We start from the raw sequence: 16,297 nt of genomic DNA on the forward strand, positions 1-16,297 counted from the left end.
GCTTTGTTTTTAGTTTGTACATGCAATATGGCATCTTGAAACAGCATCCAAATCTTACATTGTAAGAAGTGTACGTTATGTGCAATGTGCCTCAAGGTACAATAACCCTCACCACGCTCAGCCGACAAAAATTCCTTGGAAATGGATAAGGCTTGGTCTGGCAGTATACATTGTTTATTGGCTCAGAAGATCATGGAGCTTTGTGTGAATGATAAATTTGTTGAGCAAACACAAATGTTCCAGCTCGAATGTGATTATACGTCTGAAAAGGCACTTCACTACAATACAATTAAATGCAACGCCACCCTCATTTACAAACAAAGATTAGATTATTTGGCCTGTACAATATACAAAAGGATCCATTACCCCTGGGAGGTTGCGAGATTTGCCCACAATATCAGATGTCTTCATAAACTTGTAGATGGATGGAACGGATGTAAAGAAAGGATCCATAGTTAATGAGGTCTCCACGTTTGACTCACTTCTTTTATTTTTTAAAAAACCTATTAATATCCTACAGTTGATCCTACATCCTTCATCTGTGTTGGCCACAGGCATTCTGCTCAGCTCCATATACCCCATGTAAGCTCCTGAAGCATTTATTTAGCAAAGATCCAAAGGTAGGACTGGTTCAATAACAGTCATTCAGCTGTAGTAGGACATGTGGCAAGCTTGGCCACTACCATCTGGGGCCAACAGAATGGCAGAAGGCAATTGTTGTTGCCCTGGATTCCTTGGAGCAAGGTGGGATAAAAAAAATGTAAGAGAAAGATGGAATTATGGGTCACATTATGAGAAAGAAAGACTCACTTGAAAAGACAATAATGCTAGGAAAGGTTGAAGACAGCAGGAAAAGAGGAACACCCAACATGAGATGGATTGACTCAAGCAAGGAAGCCACAGGGCTCAGATTGCAAGATGTGAGCAAGGCAGTTAGCAGAACGACATTTTGGGTAGCCTGACTTGACAGCACTTAACACAAGCAATCTGTATTAAGTGATTCTATTGTAACCGTGCACCTGGAGAATTCAGAGAGAGCTAAAGAATTATCTTGGGCGCCTACTTAAGATAAAGTGCTGAGGATTAATTATACAGTAATGAAGTTTAACCAGTCTTTTGTATTCACAACCCAGGTAGCAATCTCATTTTGTTCCTTATGCTTTATACAGTGTAATCCTAAACTTATTTTAAATCTTAAAATGTTGGACTAAAAGATCAGGTTTGAATCCTCACTCTACCATGAAGCTTGTAGGGTAACCTTGGACCAGTCATACTCTTAGCCTAACCAACCTCACAGGGTTGTTGTGAGGGTAAGGTGGGGAAAGGTATGCCCCCCTGAGCTCCTTGGAGGAACAGAAGGATAAAAATGTGCATAAATAATGGATAGGGTCACACTCATCTTCAATGTACTCAGATGGGTATAACTGTTAAGGATTGCACTAATTTATTTTTGTGCATGTCAGAGATGTCAAAATGAGTAAAAGAATCATTTTGTAAGGTGCCACAATCTATCCTTTGTATATATGTGCATTCAGTATTCTTACCTAAAATTAAAAGATACATTTTCTATACCAAGCTTTAGATATAGCTGGTTTCTGACATTCACTAGGCCTCATTTTTCTAAACTGTTTTTAAAGTTTTGTATGACTTCCCCTCAGTCAGTGATTTTTTTTAGCACTTTCCCGTGCTGTTATGTAACTCAGAGCCTGTCACAGTAATGTAAGTTGACTCCCTTTGTGACCAGCAAAAGCTGTTCATGAAAACTAGGTCCCTTTGTACAGAGTTGTAATAGCAATTCGCATGAGCTACTCTCACGTCTGCATCTGCAAGCAAAATGTTTGCTCTGCATCCAGCAAGGACACAGTTTGTGCAAAGAAGTTGGCATGCACACAGTTTGCAAGGGTACATGATAAGCTTGAAAAACAGAATGGTAGGGTGACTTTACATATAACGGTTTCACTCAGACTGAAACCTGCCTGCAAATTACACCATCGGGCCGGCAAGCCTTGCTCCAGCCCATCCTTATAGGTGTGGCTTGGCTGCGGTTACTGAGTGGAAGAGAACGTAATCCAGATGTGGTCAGAAGCAGTCACAACCTTATTATTTCTTCACGTGGTCCAAGCACTTAAAAAAGGCTTCAGGGCCAACATGTGGGGAACCAAAGCCTTGTCTTATGCTAAATAGTACCTTTGGAGAATGTTTTGCCTCATCATTTCTGACTTTTCCTGTTTTAGGGTATGCAATACAAATGGTAAGTATAAATGGTTTCAGTGTCCATAGCCTTGGATTTTAATTTTCCTGTTTTTTTTCTCCCCAGTAAAATAAAAAATGCAGACAGATGAGATAGGTATTCATGTATTTAAACCTGGATGTGCCCTAATCATGTGTGTGTGTGTGGGGGGGGGGGTGTCCCATCAAAGTAGCAAAAAACATGCAACGTGCTGACCTCTCCCACAATGCTGCTATATCCCCCCTCCCATGGCAGTCCATTTCATGAGAACCTTCTTTGCCCTTAGCCAGGATTCAAAATCAGACAAAAGTCCAGGTAGAAGTGATGTGCCTGGCATGACAGGCTGAAAGAAGTAGAAAAGGAAGGCGCAGCTCCTCTCTCACTTGACTTGAAAATCACTGACTTAGAATCATAGAGCTGGAAGGGACAACCAGGGTCATCTAGTCCAACCCCCTGCCCAATGAAGGAAATCCACAACTACCTCCCCACACACACCCTGTGACCAGAAGATGGCCAAGATGACCTCCCTCTCATCATCTGCCTAAGGTCAAAGAATCAGCATTGCTGACAGATGGCCATCTAACCTCCTCTTAAAAACCTCCAGGGAAGGAGCGCTCGCCACCTCCCGAGGAAGCCTGTTCCACTGAGGAACTGCTCGAACTGTTAGAAAATTCTTCCTAATGTCTAGACGGAAACCCTTTTGATTTAATTTCAACCCGTTGGTTCTGGTCCAACCTTCTGGGGCAACAGTAAACAACTTGGCACCATCCTCTATATGACAGCCCTTCAAGTACTTGAAGATGGTTATCATATCCCCTCTCAGTCTTCTCCTCTTCAGATTAAACATACCCAGCTCCTTCAACCTTTCCTCATAGGACTTGGTCTCCAGACCCCTCACCATCTGATGTACTGCAACTACAGCTCTCAGATCTATCAGTTTTCAAACAATTTTCTTAGTATGAATACTAGTAAAAACAGGAATTTACCACCTCTGTCCAAAACTAGCGTTTACTGAACTTAGTACCCTTGTCTAATTGATCCATTCCCATAGCATTTAAAAAAATCTCAATTGTATTCTAGTTACTGCAAGACACTTGAGATTTGTGTTTCTGCTTTTCCAGAAAGAGATCTCTTCCATTAGCCAGTTTTCTTCCTTTACAAAAGGAACATCCTTTGAAAAAAAACAACTGTAATTGAATCCATATGAAGTATTTTTCCCCCTTTCCAATGTTTTATTAACTCCTTCCTTAGATTTCTGGCGTAGCAACTAGCTGCAATTTTAGTAGTGTTAGGAGAAAACTTGCCCCACCCCCAATGGTTGCAAGCTGACTAACCTAACATTACGCAGTTAATGTTCTTTAACAGAAATTCCACATCACTACTCACTCATAGGGAATGGGGGAAAATGTTCCTTAAGTATTTAGGCTAGACTGATGTTTCTTTGTAATTCTGATGTCCTGTGGAATTTTGCTTGCCAGATGTGGCCGAGCCATTTTCTTACAATGTCTGGAAGTAATTTGCTATAGGCAAGATCTCGGAGACAAGAATTACTACCAGGGATTAGTCTGAGCCAAGATTCACATGGGCTCAGCTCTGCTTCAGACCTAGACCTTCGCCCAGCCACATGACATGTGAAATAATAATAAAGATGACAGTGCCTCTGAGCATGAGGCAAGATAAACTTCCCTCCAACTTGAAGATTTTATAGATCATCCAGGTCAGATGGGATATCTAAAAGGCAAATTTGAGCCCAACCTACCTTTTCTTTTTAGTAACTCACCACTAAATGTTGGCTTATTCTATGCACTAGGCCCAGAGGGAAACACAAGGTTGATTTTCACAATCTTCCCACTATCTAATTTAAGTTCACTCAGATTCTGCACTGACAATTAATTAATTAATTAACTGAACTAAAATATTAAAGACTAAGATGGTGGGCATGGAACAGGTGGGTAGTGGAAAGCTACAAGGAAAGAGAGTGAGAAAGGATGTGTACAGAAACTGCCCAGCGCGCAAGGATTTTACTTCTTGGTGCTGCAGGGGCTTGCCTTGGCCCTTTGGGGGCAGAGCCGGCCCCATGGGCTGAGCAAAATGGTCTGGCAGGTCCCTAGCCCCAATCTATTCCCCAGCCGTAGGGCAGATGGAGCAAGACAAGAGCCTCTACATTCCTCAAAGAGCTCATAACAGAAAAACATTGGATCGAAGAACCCCCAAAGTTGGTCCTGGGGACTGGGGTGGAGAGGAAGCGAAAACAGCATTTAAAACACTGGTTCCCAACCGGGGGTCCGTGGACCCCCAGGGGTCGGCGAGAACTAAATTAAGGTCCGCGAAACAAAGTTATAAACCCATAATAAATTAATATTTTCAATTAAAAGTTCTCTATTATAAAATATATATATTCAAATATTATTCTAAGTTTAATGTTTAACTAACAGTTATGATTCAAGTTTGTTTTCAAGTTCCCTGAATTTTTATTTTGAACCTTGGGGTCCCTGCACCGGACAAAAAAGTCCTAGTGGTCCCTGGTCAAAAAAAAGGTTGGGAACCACTGCTTTAAAGTGTTACTCGTAAACCAGATGCTGCCTGCATAGCGTAAAAAGGAATGCAGGACTGAGGGGAAAGGTTTGGCATTCGCCAGCCAGGCCTGCGGCTGCCAAGGGCGGAAGGGCGGGCAGCCTCGTCGCGCGGGCGCCCACAGCGAGCGGCGGTTTGGCAGCCAACGGCGGTTCGGGCCGACGAGGGCGACGCGGCGCTTGGGGGCCACGCCCTCCGCGCTCCCAGCGCGAGCCCGCCGCTTGGGCGCCCGCCGCAGGGCATGCTGGGACTCGTAGTTTCCTCCCCCGCGCCGAGCGCCCCTTCTTGCCTTGACCCCGCTGCCTTCCCGTAGCCGCCTCCGACTCGGGCGCCGGGCCCGATGGCGCTGAGGGGGCTGCGGGCCCTCCGCTTCTCGGCCGGCGCGGCCGCGCGAGGGAGCGCCGTCCCCGCCACGGAGCCCCGCCGGCGGCGGCGAGAGGCGGCGGCCGGGGGAGAGCCCGGAGGAGGAGGCGGGGGGCCGCCCCCGGAGACGGGTGAGGAGCAGGCGAGGGCCCGCACCGCCGCCCTGGCCCCCCCGCCCCGGAAAGGGGAGGGGCCTCCGGTTGCCCCCCCCCGGGCGTGGGGGGTGGGGTGGGGCGGGGGTCTTCCGTTTTAGTTCCTCTGCGCTGGAACTTCGTTCTCAGAGAGCAGCTGCTTGGGGACGCAGACCCCCCCCTTGAGGGCCGCGGGCGTTTCTCCCCCCTCCCCCTCCCCCTCCCCCTCCCCCTCCTCCCCCCTCCCCTCCTCCTCCCCCTCCCCCTCCTCCCCCCTCCCCTCCTCCTCCCCCTCCCCCCTCCTCCTCCCCCTCCCCCCTCCTCCTCCCCCTCCCCCCTCCTCCTCCCCCCTCCTCCCCCCTCCTCCTCCCCCCTCCTCCTCCCCCCCTCCCCCTCCTCCCCCCCTCCCCCCTCCTCCCCCTCCCCTCCTCCCCCTCCCCCTCCTCCCCCTCCCCCTCCCCCTCCCCCTCCCCCTCCCCCTCCCCCTCCGTCCTCCCCCTCCCCCTCCGTCCTCCCCCTCCCCCTCCGTCCTCCCCCTCCCCCTCCGTCCTCCCCCTCCCCCTCCGTCCTCCCCCTCCGTCCTCCCCCTCCCCTCCCCTCCCCCCTGGAGGGGGCCCGATGTGGGGCGGGAGGAGAAGGGGGCTTCAGCCTCCTCCCGCCGTGCCGTCGGCCCTGCTTGAAATAGCTCCCTTCAGCACACGTGTACTGATGAGGCAAGCCGTGCCTCCCCCAGCCCCTGGTCGGGTCAGGTCAGGCCAGGGGGGCAGTGCCTTGTCCGTGTTGGGGCCCCAATTTGAATTGCAGCAAGCGAGTGTCAGGGTGGGGAACCCAGACCCAGAACTGCAGAAAAACACAAATGTAGATGATCCCTGAGTAGGGTGTAAAACTGGCTCTTCCTGGCCTGCACTAGCCGCCACAGCACAGTCTTTGTCCTTTCTGATAGGAGCTTTTGCCCAGGCTTATCTGCGGGAGTTGCATGTCCCTGTTCACAGTACGGTGAAGACTGTTATACAGCACTGTTTCTCTTGGGTTGGCTTTGATAGTTGCCCGCTGTCCAGCAGCTGCCAACAACCGCCTCGGTAACAAAAATATTTTAATGCCATTTGATTTGGAAAAGTAGGTTCCAAATAAGGGTCATACTTGCATTTGAGTTAAATTCAGCAGGAATCAAAAAGGGCCAGAGTCCAGCAGCACCTTAAAGACTAACAAGAATATTTCCTGGCAGGGTAGGAGCTTTCGTGAGCCACAGCTCCCTTCTTCAGATACAGCTAGAATGTGACTCCGTCGGTCTTTAAGTAGAGGAACGGTATGTAAGTGTGAATAGCAGGCGTGATGGGATTAGGTGTGATATGCAGAAGAGTCTGTGATGTCCAGGGGAGAGATGGGTGTGGAGAAATCAGCATTGGTAATGGGCCATGAATGCAAGGAATGTATGCCACGTTGGTAGATATGGCTACACCAAAATGAACAGGACTGATTTACCTCCCACTGCACTTGCAATGCAGACAGTACAGAACAGCAGAACTTTACTGATGAAGTTACTACTAGTAGGATACTACTAGGGTACACTAATGAAGTTCATGAGGTTGGTATGATTGCAGGCATTGAGTCAGCTGCTCTTGTTCTTTTTAACAGTCTCCGTTGGATGTACTACACAATATCACACAACAGCTGAGCTTGCTGGCAAAGCCAACACACATTTCTGCATACAATCATGGAAGGGGCCATACAGGCCATCCAGTCCAACCTCCTGCTCAATGCAGGATTAACCTAAAGCATCCCTGGCAAGTGTTTGTCCAGCCGCTGCTTGAAGACTGCCAGTGAGGGGGAGCTCACCAATTCCCGAGGCAGCTGATTTCATTGCTGCACTCTTACTATACATTTCCCTCCCCCCGCCCAATATCCAGCTGGTACCTTATTTAAACCCATTATTGTAAGTCCTATCCTCTGCTGCCAACAGGAACAGCTCTCTGCCCTCCCCTAAACGACAGCCTTTCAGATAGTTAAACAGAGCAATCATATCCCCCCTCAACCTCCTCTTTACCAGACTGGACATTCCCAAGTCCCCCAGCCTTTCCTTGTAGGGCTTTGTCTCCAGGCCCGTGATCATCCTTAACACTCCTTCCTCCCTTTTTTGATGATTGGGATAACATTCTCTCCTCCAGCCTTGTGATGCATCTCCCGTCCTCCAAGAGGTCATGAAGATGATGGACAAAGGCTCTGCAAGCTCTCTAGAAAGTTCTTTGAGCACTCTCAGGTGTACACCATCTGCCCCAGGGGATTTGTACTTATCCAACGCAGCCAGGCCCTGACCTGGATGGCCCAGGCTAGCCTGATCTCCTCAGATCTCAGAAGCTAAGCAGGGTCGGCCCTGGTTAGTATTTGGATGGGAGTCCACCAAGGAATACCAGGGTTGCTGTGCAGAGGCAGGCACTGGCAAACCACCTCTGCTAGCCTCTTGCCATGAAAACCCCAAAAGGGGTCGCCATAAGTCGGCTGCGACTTGACGGCACTTTACACACACACAATGCAGCCAGGTGCCTCTCAACTACCTCTCTGTCCATAGGGCTCACATGTATTTAGGAATAAATCATGCTTCCATTGAAAATATTTGATGTCTAGATTTCTATAAAAATACTGTCCTCAATGAATTGCTCATATTTTGTTAATGTGAAATAGCGCAAGTGGTGCTAAAAATGCAACGGTAAAGTGTAGATTTTATATTCCTTGGGTCCATCATCAACTAAAATGGAGACTGCAACGAATAAATCAGAAGGATATTCAGTCTGGGAAAGGCAGTCCTGAGGAAGGTAGAAAAGTTCCTTACAAGTAAGGATGTGTTGCTGGCGACCAGGATAAAGATAATTCATTCCATAGTATTCCCAATTACTGTATATGGGTTTGAGATTGGGACAATTAAGAAAGCTGACAGGAAGAAAGTTGATTCAGTACTGTTGAAGGAGAGTTTTACAGTTATCTTAGACGCCAAAAAGACAAATAAGTTGGTTCTAGATCAAATCAAGCCTGAATTCTTTCTAGAAGCTAAAAGCACCATACAGAGGCTACCATACTTTGGTCACATTATAAGAAGTCAAGAGTCACTGGAAAAGCAATAATGTGCGGAAAAGTTGAAGGCAGCAGGAAAAGAGGAAGACCCAACATGAGATGGATTGACTCAATCAAGGAAGCCAAAGCCCTCAGTTTGCAAGACCTGCGCTAGGCTGTTAAAGATAAGATTAATTCCTAGGGTCGCCATAAGTCAGAAGTGACTTGACCACACTTAACACAGTTTGGGAAGCAATTCTTAGAAGTGAAAATCAACTCTATGCATGTTTATGCAGAAATAAGTTCCACTGAGTTCCATGTGGCTTTCTACTAGTAAGAATGTAGCCAAACCATAATGGAATGAATTTGAATGGCTTCAAATTACAAGCCAATGAATAACAACAGAAATTGCATCACTTGTTTATCTCATCCTGGATAATTTCCCTTGAGATCATCCCTGCTTCATTTGTTACTGCATACCATTATGTTCAGTATTTGCCTGGTTCTTTGGATGCTGATAGATTAAAGTATTTATGTTACTTTTATTTTGTGGCACAAGCGAGGTATTTCACTTTATTTCTCAGATAAAAGGGCTGTTTTGTCAGCTGTTTACAAACTTTAAAAAAAAAATCCTGGGATACTCCTTGGACATAAATCATAGGGTGGTAATTCGACATAATTGCCTTTGGTTCCTGGTACCCAGTAATTTCACCTATTACTCAGAACCAACCTGGGTATGACAGTGAGGATACACTCCAGGTAGCTGTGGCTCTTCAACAAGTATATCTGTGTGATGCATGTGTTTGAAATATGTTTATAACAGTTTCTGCACAGTCTCCAGGATCAAGTGACAACTACCTTGTTGTTGTTCCCTTGCCAATTTGCACTTAAACAGGTGACTTATCTCCCTTAACACTAGAGTTGAGATATCCAAGGAGCACTATAGAGGTACTGGATCAAATGTTTTCACATTACATTTACTGTCAATTCCCCCCACCCTTGAGTAAGATTTGGAATATCTTTACTTGCCAGACGAGATTTGAAAATTGTTATTCAGTAATAATGAGGTATTTTCTTATACACTGAAAGTCAGATATGAGTCTTCTTCCAGTATACAGATGTAATTGTCTTGAGCTGTTTTTCTATGATATTGTAGTTGATGGCTTACATTCACAATAATATGCTTTTGAAAGATACCAAATTACATTTTTTTATTTTAAAAAAGCTCTGTACAATTCATTTTAGGTGTTTAGAATAAAATGGCAGCTATCTCTTAGGTGTAATTAATTCTTATATTAATCCACAAGGCTGAAGGAAAATTATTTCTACAGATAGTTAGCAGCACTGATCCTTTTATTCTCTTGTTGTCTGGATTTCCTGCTATGAATATGAAACAGGAAATCAGGAAATAAATCTCATGATAAAAATGCTTACTAAGAAAAAAAGCTAAAACCAGTTTGTTCCAAGTTACTGATAGATGAAGCCTTGAGGAAAGACAACAGATGCAAATACGTCAGTAACTGCCAATTTCCAGGTTTAAAAACAACAACAAAAAAAACCAAGCCTTTAAAAAATTATGTTAAAATCATTGCCATTTAAAAATTCTTCATATTTCTCAATGAAAAAGGAAATTCTTCACAACTGTACTAAAATAGAACTACTGAACAAAACAATTCTAGCAAATATGGTCAAAACAAAGCTGCAGTTGTTTTGGCTGCAATCCTCAGGGCACCTTTCCTGGAGTCAGGCCCCACTTAGCAGACCTGCTTAGGATTGTTCCCTTTTGACTAATGACTGCTTGTTTTACAGTGCCTAAAAGGCCCAGAACAGTTTAAGCTTTGTTAATCTAGTGAGGTTTTACCTGTGGAATGTTTTAGCAGCCCAGTTCTCTTCTAAATTTTACAGTTCAGATGATGAACAGGATTTTAAAAGAGGTTACTTTTAATTACAGTTGCGCTACTCAAAGCACTCCCAAATAAATTTAAGAATCATATCTCCATTTAGCCCTCTAAGCTGTAAGAAGGTGTTTCTAAGTTAGCTGTTTGCTTGCCTAGAGCAGTGCGGGTGGAGGCTGCACTGGTGCAGAGCGTTGAAAATCAGATTGCATTGCTGTCAACTCCAGATATAAGATCTCTGCAAAATGGTGAGGTCAGCATTCTTGTTTTTCAAATGGGAAACTAAGGCACAGTGGAGTGACTGTTGAATGAAATACATTGACAGCTAAAAAATACAACATAGAACTGCAGCATGGAGGAACAAGCAATTGCTTTGTGAGACTTTCTGCTGTTGTGCTTGAAGAATACTTTGTAGGCGAGCTATGAGTCTGGAGCGGAGTTTTATTGGTGATGATTTCATCAGCCCTGAAATCTAAGACCCAGTTCATTGTTCTAAATGTATTCCAGATGGATGGCATAGGGTGGAGCGGAAGAAAAAGCAAAGGAGAAAACAAAAAAAGGAGTGCAGTCTTGACGATTCCACGTGCTGTTTGATGATGGAAATGCCATTTGCCAAAGCAGACATTGAGACTGAATTTGGCGGTAAGTGTAGATACCAGAGCTTTGGATTCCAGTGGAGAAGTAAATAAGCAAGTTTTCTTGGAGACAGAACTTGTTCACTTCCACTTCCAAATGCAGGGCCATTTCTTTCACTTCCTTCTCTAGGGAAAATGATAACGCTAGGAGAAGTCTTTCCTCCATTCTCCTCCTCTTCTCAACTTTGATAAAACTTAGAGGACCGGGGGGAAGCCTTGTCAGTGGCATCGGCAGAATTATTTTCTGTAAAAGAAAAAAATGCCCACCTGATGGGCACATCTGACTCCTTCAAAAAGGAAAAAAAAAACCAGACCGTGGTTGAAATTGACAAGGTCTATCAGTTTTACTCTGACTGCAGAAGGAAGATGGTGAGGGAAGCGGTAGTGCAGTGGTGAGCAGATAATGTAGAATGGGGTTTCTACGCTGTCAGCTCGTCATTCACCACCAACATCATGATGGAATTGCATCTGAATCTAGGACAGTGTGGGCCAGCGAGTGGGGAAATGCCATCTCCTACAAGGAGGAGAGGGGATGTGATTTAGTGGTAGAGTTTGCTGGGGGTAAAGGGAAGATGACTGGGGAAGGCAACGGCAAACCACCCAACAAACAAAGTCTGCCTAGAAAACATCGGGATGTGACGTCTCCCCATGGGTCAGCAATGACCCGGTGCTTGCACAGGGGACCTTTACCTTTACCTTTTTATTTGCTTTGCATGGGTAAGGTCCCAGGTTCAGTCTCCAGTTTTACAAAGATTGGGTATTGGGCAATGTCCAATCACCTCCTGTGAGACTCTGAAGAGCCCCTGCTAGTCATGGGGGGGGGGGTTACCGCATTATGTATTCCCAGCGATGTATTAAGCATTTGAAAATGTTATAAAAAACATCGCTTTAAAAGGGTTTTTGGATGCAACAGCTAATAAATGGTTGGAAGACGTCTTCACAGCTAAAGGGGCCAAAGTGCAAACAGTATTTTTTATCACATTTTCAAACTATTAATACATCAGTGGGAATACATAGAAAGTGCGAACAGCATTTTTTATAACATTTTCAAACTTTTAATACATCGCTGGGATACATAATGCGGTAACCCCCATGGTCGGAAACGCTAACGTGGACAGACCAACGGTGTGACTCACTGTAAGGCAGCTTCATGTGTTCATATTAGCAAGAGAGTAACAGTTAACATATAAAAGCAAGAACAGTAACTATGAATGATGGCAATGCACATTAACTAGGGGAAGATTTTTGAGTTTAAACTTTGCTCAGGAGGAAGCAGGCCTGATCTGTTGAGAGTGAAGGTGTGGTCTGAAAGGGACATAACTCTTTTTAAGTTCAGGAATTTAATCTATAATATCTTCCTGCTGGTAAGGCAGACCAAGTCTTGTGTTCACTCCACAAAATGAGGTTGAAGTGCACTATAATCTCTCCTTGAGAGATGCTTGAAAGCCTGATGCTTTGCATATAAGATTGGAGCCGTTTTTGCAAAATTCTGTGACTAGTTTTTAACTTCCGTACAACTGATTGCCATGATCAGCACAGTAGTCCCATAATGCAGGGTGCAGAACGTATACTACAAGATAAGTTAGAGAATACTTTTCCCCCCAAAGAATTGGATTTCATTTCTTGGAGTCCTCGCTAAGAAAATTGTCAAAAGGGGAAATAGGAAGCTTTTCCGTGTCACATGCCACTTAAGGCATTATAAAAATTTCTTGGGTTTTAGCCAGAACTAGAATGGAGGAAGATTGGCTAGTTGGGACAGACGTTGGTGCCAATAGTTAGTCGAGACTAAGAGTGCTCTTCTAGGTCATCACAGTAAAAAAACAGTTTAGCATTTACAGTCATTGGCTCCTTTTTCAGAATCTCTTTAAAAGGTTAATCTGAGGCACACACAGTTGTCTTCATATTATACATCTGAGATGCTTTCCCCAAAAGAATTTCTCAAAGTTCCTTAGGACCTGTAAAATAGTCCTGCAGACTATGATCTATATTTCATGTAGAACTGAATGTGTGTGAGGGGGTGGGGTGGGGAGAATTACCACGAACTTCTGCGCTAGTATGAATATATGGTTTCGGCCAGGGAGGGCAGGCTAGAAATATAATAAATAAAAATATAAGGTATAGAGTGCAATAAAAAGTCACTTAAAATTAAGTTAACTTATCAGACTTTTAGAGCAGTATACCTGCTAAAGAATACAAGCTGTGTCCACAGTAAAGGTTTCAGGAGGGAAGAAATTTTGGGAATCTCACTCCATCGTTTCTGCCTTTTGGTGGTTAATTTACAAAGTCATCGTTTCTGCACAACTTGGAAATTCTGAGTAGTGGGGTTGCCACCATCCAGGTGGTGGCTGGAGATCTCCTGGTATTACAACTGATCTCCAGGTGACAGAGATCAGTTCCCCTGGAGAAAATGGTCGCTTTGGAAGGTGGACTCTATGGCACCCTAACCCCTACCCTTCCCAATATCTCCAGGAATTTCCCAACCCAGAGCTGGCAGCCCTGCTGAGTAGGTGGACTTCCATGTGGGTGGGTGACCTAGCTTGCTACTTTCATCGGCTTCATGGGGAATAGTCATTTAAGAGTATAAAATATAGTATAAAATTGGCCAACATTTGAATGTGGTTCTTTCTATACATACACAGGCTAACTGCTTCATTTGTTTTTCATCCAGACAACTGCACACATAAATCAAACGTTAAGCGAAAAAGAATTACAGGAATGGAGAGTGAAGGGGAGACTCTAATAAAGAAAAAATGGGATCGGCCAAATTATTTCATCTCTCTTCCAATTACAAATCCAAAGGTGAGCATTTTTTTAACTTCAGGAAAATGCCTTGTGAGCCATAAACTCGATAATTTAATTTGTGATATTTTCATAAGAACTCTGTTGGCTTAAGAATAACACTTAGAAATGTTTTTCCTACTTTGTCTATTGTGCATCTGTCATATATAATTAAGGGGGAGATGCTGTGGCTCTACGGTGGAGCATCTGCCCTATATACTTAAGGTCCCAGTGTCAGTCCTTTGCATTTCCAGTTAAAGGATCTCAAGTGGAAGGTTTTGGAAAGACTCTGCCTGAGACCCTAGAGCGGGGGTATCAAACTCATTTGTTACGAGGGCTGGATATGGCATAAATATCACTTGGTTGGGCCAGGCCATGCCTTGCCAGCCCAGATCGGGACTGGGGTGGGTTGCTGCCTCGGCTGGCTCCCAGGCCAGATAAGAAATGGGCCATATGTTTGACACCCCTGCTCTAGAGGGTAGCTGCCAGTCAAAGCAGCCAACATTGAGTTGGATGGACCAGTGATCTCAGTCGTATAAAGCAGATTCAAGTATTCCCTGTTTCCAGCCAAAACATTCCTTTGTGTTTCCTCATTTACGGAACTAAGATCGATCAGAAAATAGGTTGGAGGATTCCTTACCTTTATGCCTTTATGCTCTGCAATACCCTTCGTGGAAAGCTTGCCAGGTATCTCCTGTGGTTTTACCAGCAGGCAGCTCCCAGTTTCAAATGACTTTTCAAAGATCAGTTTTGTTTGGTCTGTGCAGAAATTTTAATGTAGAGAGGTATCACGAACTCCCCCATGTGTATTGAGAGAGAGAGAGACTGCTTGCTTGCCAGAATATTTATTTGGAGTTTTAATCTTTCTTCTTAGTCCTTTACTTATTGTACCTCAGTAGAAATGAGACACCAGAGGCGTTTCCAACTTAACAACCAAGTAACAAAGATCTATTAAACACTGTACAAGGGATAGATTTGGAGGGAAAACGGTGGTTAGGAAAAGCATAGAACCAGAGCTATTTTATAAGTTTCACTTCAGAGAAGGCATAGATCTAAGATGGCTTAGTTGGTACAGAATTACAATTCTTAGCTTAAGTTCATAAATTCAGTTCAGTACCCAGAACTTCTTATAGATGTTTCTATTCAGACTCTGCTGCCTAGCTATCAGGGAAGTTGGAGATTACACAATCTCCCCCGCCCCCCGGAGAAACACAGAAGTATGGAGATGTCTCCTCAAATCTCTCTTCCGGTTCTCACTATAGATCTACCCCACTTTTGTGGCAGTGATCCCTTAATAAAACCCTGTATCTAGAATATCTCCTTCCCAGAGCCTGTTCCCTTTTAGTGACCTGGGAAAGGGTCCCTTTCCTCCCAATCTCTGCCTGTCACTCTACAGGATTTGTTTCACAACAGTTTAGGCAAAACAGGACCCTCAGGTTCCCAGAGTCAAATGCAGCTACTGAACACGCAGGTTGCCAGAATCAGAATCAATTCCTTTCTTCAGAACAGAGGGAGTTCCTTAGCTCCGCCCACTCCCTTTCTCTGAGCTTCTCTCAAAGATTAACCCTTTGTTTGTCACAAGAGGTTTTTCAGTTTTTTGTATAAGTCTGAATATTTTTAATAGAGAATGAATGTATGTATTTATATATAAGGTAAATATATATAAGTTGTTTTAATGGCTTTCATAATAAACCAAAATATCAAGTATTCATGTGTATTTTTAAAAATAGTTTTGTGGAAGTCCCAGGATGCTGGGACTGCCAAGCGCCCCAGGACACTGGTATAAAAAAGGGCAGCTTGAAGGTTTGAGATAGGACAAAGGACCCACAAACTTCTGCCTTAAGCCTCAAGGTAGCCTTCCTTGTGATGGCCTTTGGTCCCTTTTGAGGACTGATCAATAATAGGGAGTACAAGACTGTCTGGAACTTCAGTAACTGACCAGGTTTTCCCTGCCTCAGAGCTGGCCCTGTGCTTGTTGTCTGTGATTTATGCATGTACATTAATAAAAATTCCCACAGACATAGCCTATCAAGCAGTCATTGGTTGCGAACATTTCAGTGAAGTCTTCTTATTCAAGTGTATGGAATAATGTCCAACATTTTAAAGAACAAACTTGAGGGGAGGGGGATAAACAAACTGGAAATTCCAGCTGTCCATCAAAATCTCCCCATCCAAGACTCTCTAAAGCTGTCCAGGTTTTGGGCAGGCTGGGACTTCTGACTCAGGAACTCTGAGCATTTTTTAAAAGCTACTTACTTAGCGTGCAGGGGCCTCGTTTGGCTGAGGGCCACCATGTGAACAGGTTTTTTTTAATGCATCATCCCTTCACCATTTTCCTGATCTAAATTGGGCTTGGGTTGCTGATATTTGCACCATTGGTAAAGTTGTCAACATAGGGCAGATAGTACACCCTGTGACCATTGTAGATTATGGAGCTTCGTCCCCCCCCCCTTTTTTTTTGGTCCTGCTCCAAATAAGGCCCACACAAGTCTGAAAGTGACTTTTTAAAAACACTGGGCTCTCTTGACACAGAACTCCTAGCCTGTTGTCTGGGTAGATCCTCAGCTGCTCTTGATGGTCCATTCCTTCAGAAGCATATTCAGTCTTCCACAGAGCATTTTTAAATGGTTTTGTTTTCCTGGTTTG

The 16,297-nt window shown here is 44.5% G+C and overlaps 1 protein-coding gene across 1 annotated transcript in view; it reads left to right on the forward strand.

The window, feature by feature from the left end:
- The first annotated feature begins 5,144 nt into the window (after positions 1-5,144).
- Positions 5,145-16,297, forward strand: part of AKAP7 (A-kinase anchoring protein 7) — a 126,150-nt gene continuing 114,997 nt past the window's right edge. Inside the window, exons 1-3 of the mRNA XM_056856231.1 lie at positions 5,145-5,298; positions 10,746-10,880; positions 13,542-13,672. Coding sequence (XP_056712209.1) covers positions 5,145-5,298; positions 10,746-10,880; positions 13,542-13,672 — 420 coding nt within the window. The remainder of the gene's footprint in view (positions 5,299-10,745; positions 10,881-13,541; positions 13,673-16,297) is intronic.

The sequence above is a fragment of the Euleptes europaea genome, chromosome 10 (genome assembly GCF_029931775.1).
Source record: "Euleptes europaea isolate rEulEur1 chromosome 10, rEulEur1.hap1, whole genome shotgun sequence".
Lineage (NCBI taxonomy): Eukaryota > Metazoa > Chordata > Lepidosauria > Squamata > Sphaerodactylidae > Euleptes > Euleptes europaea.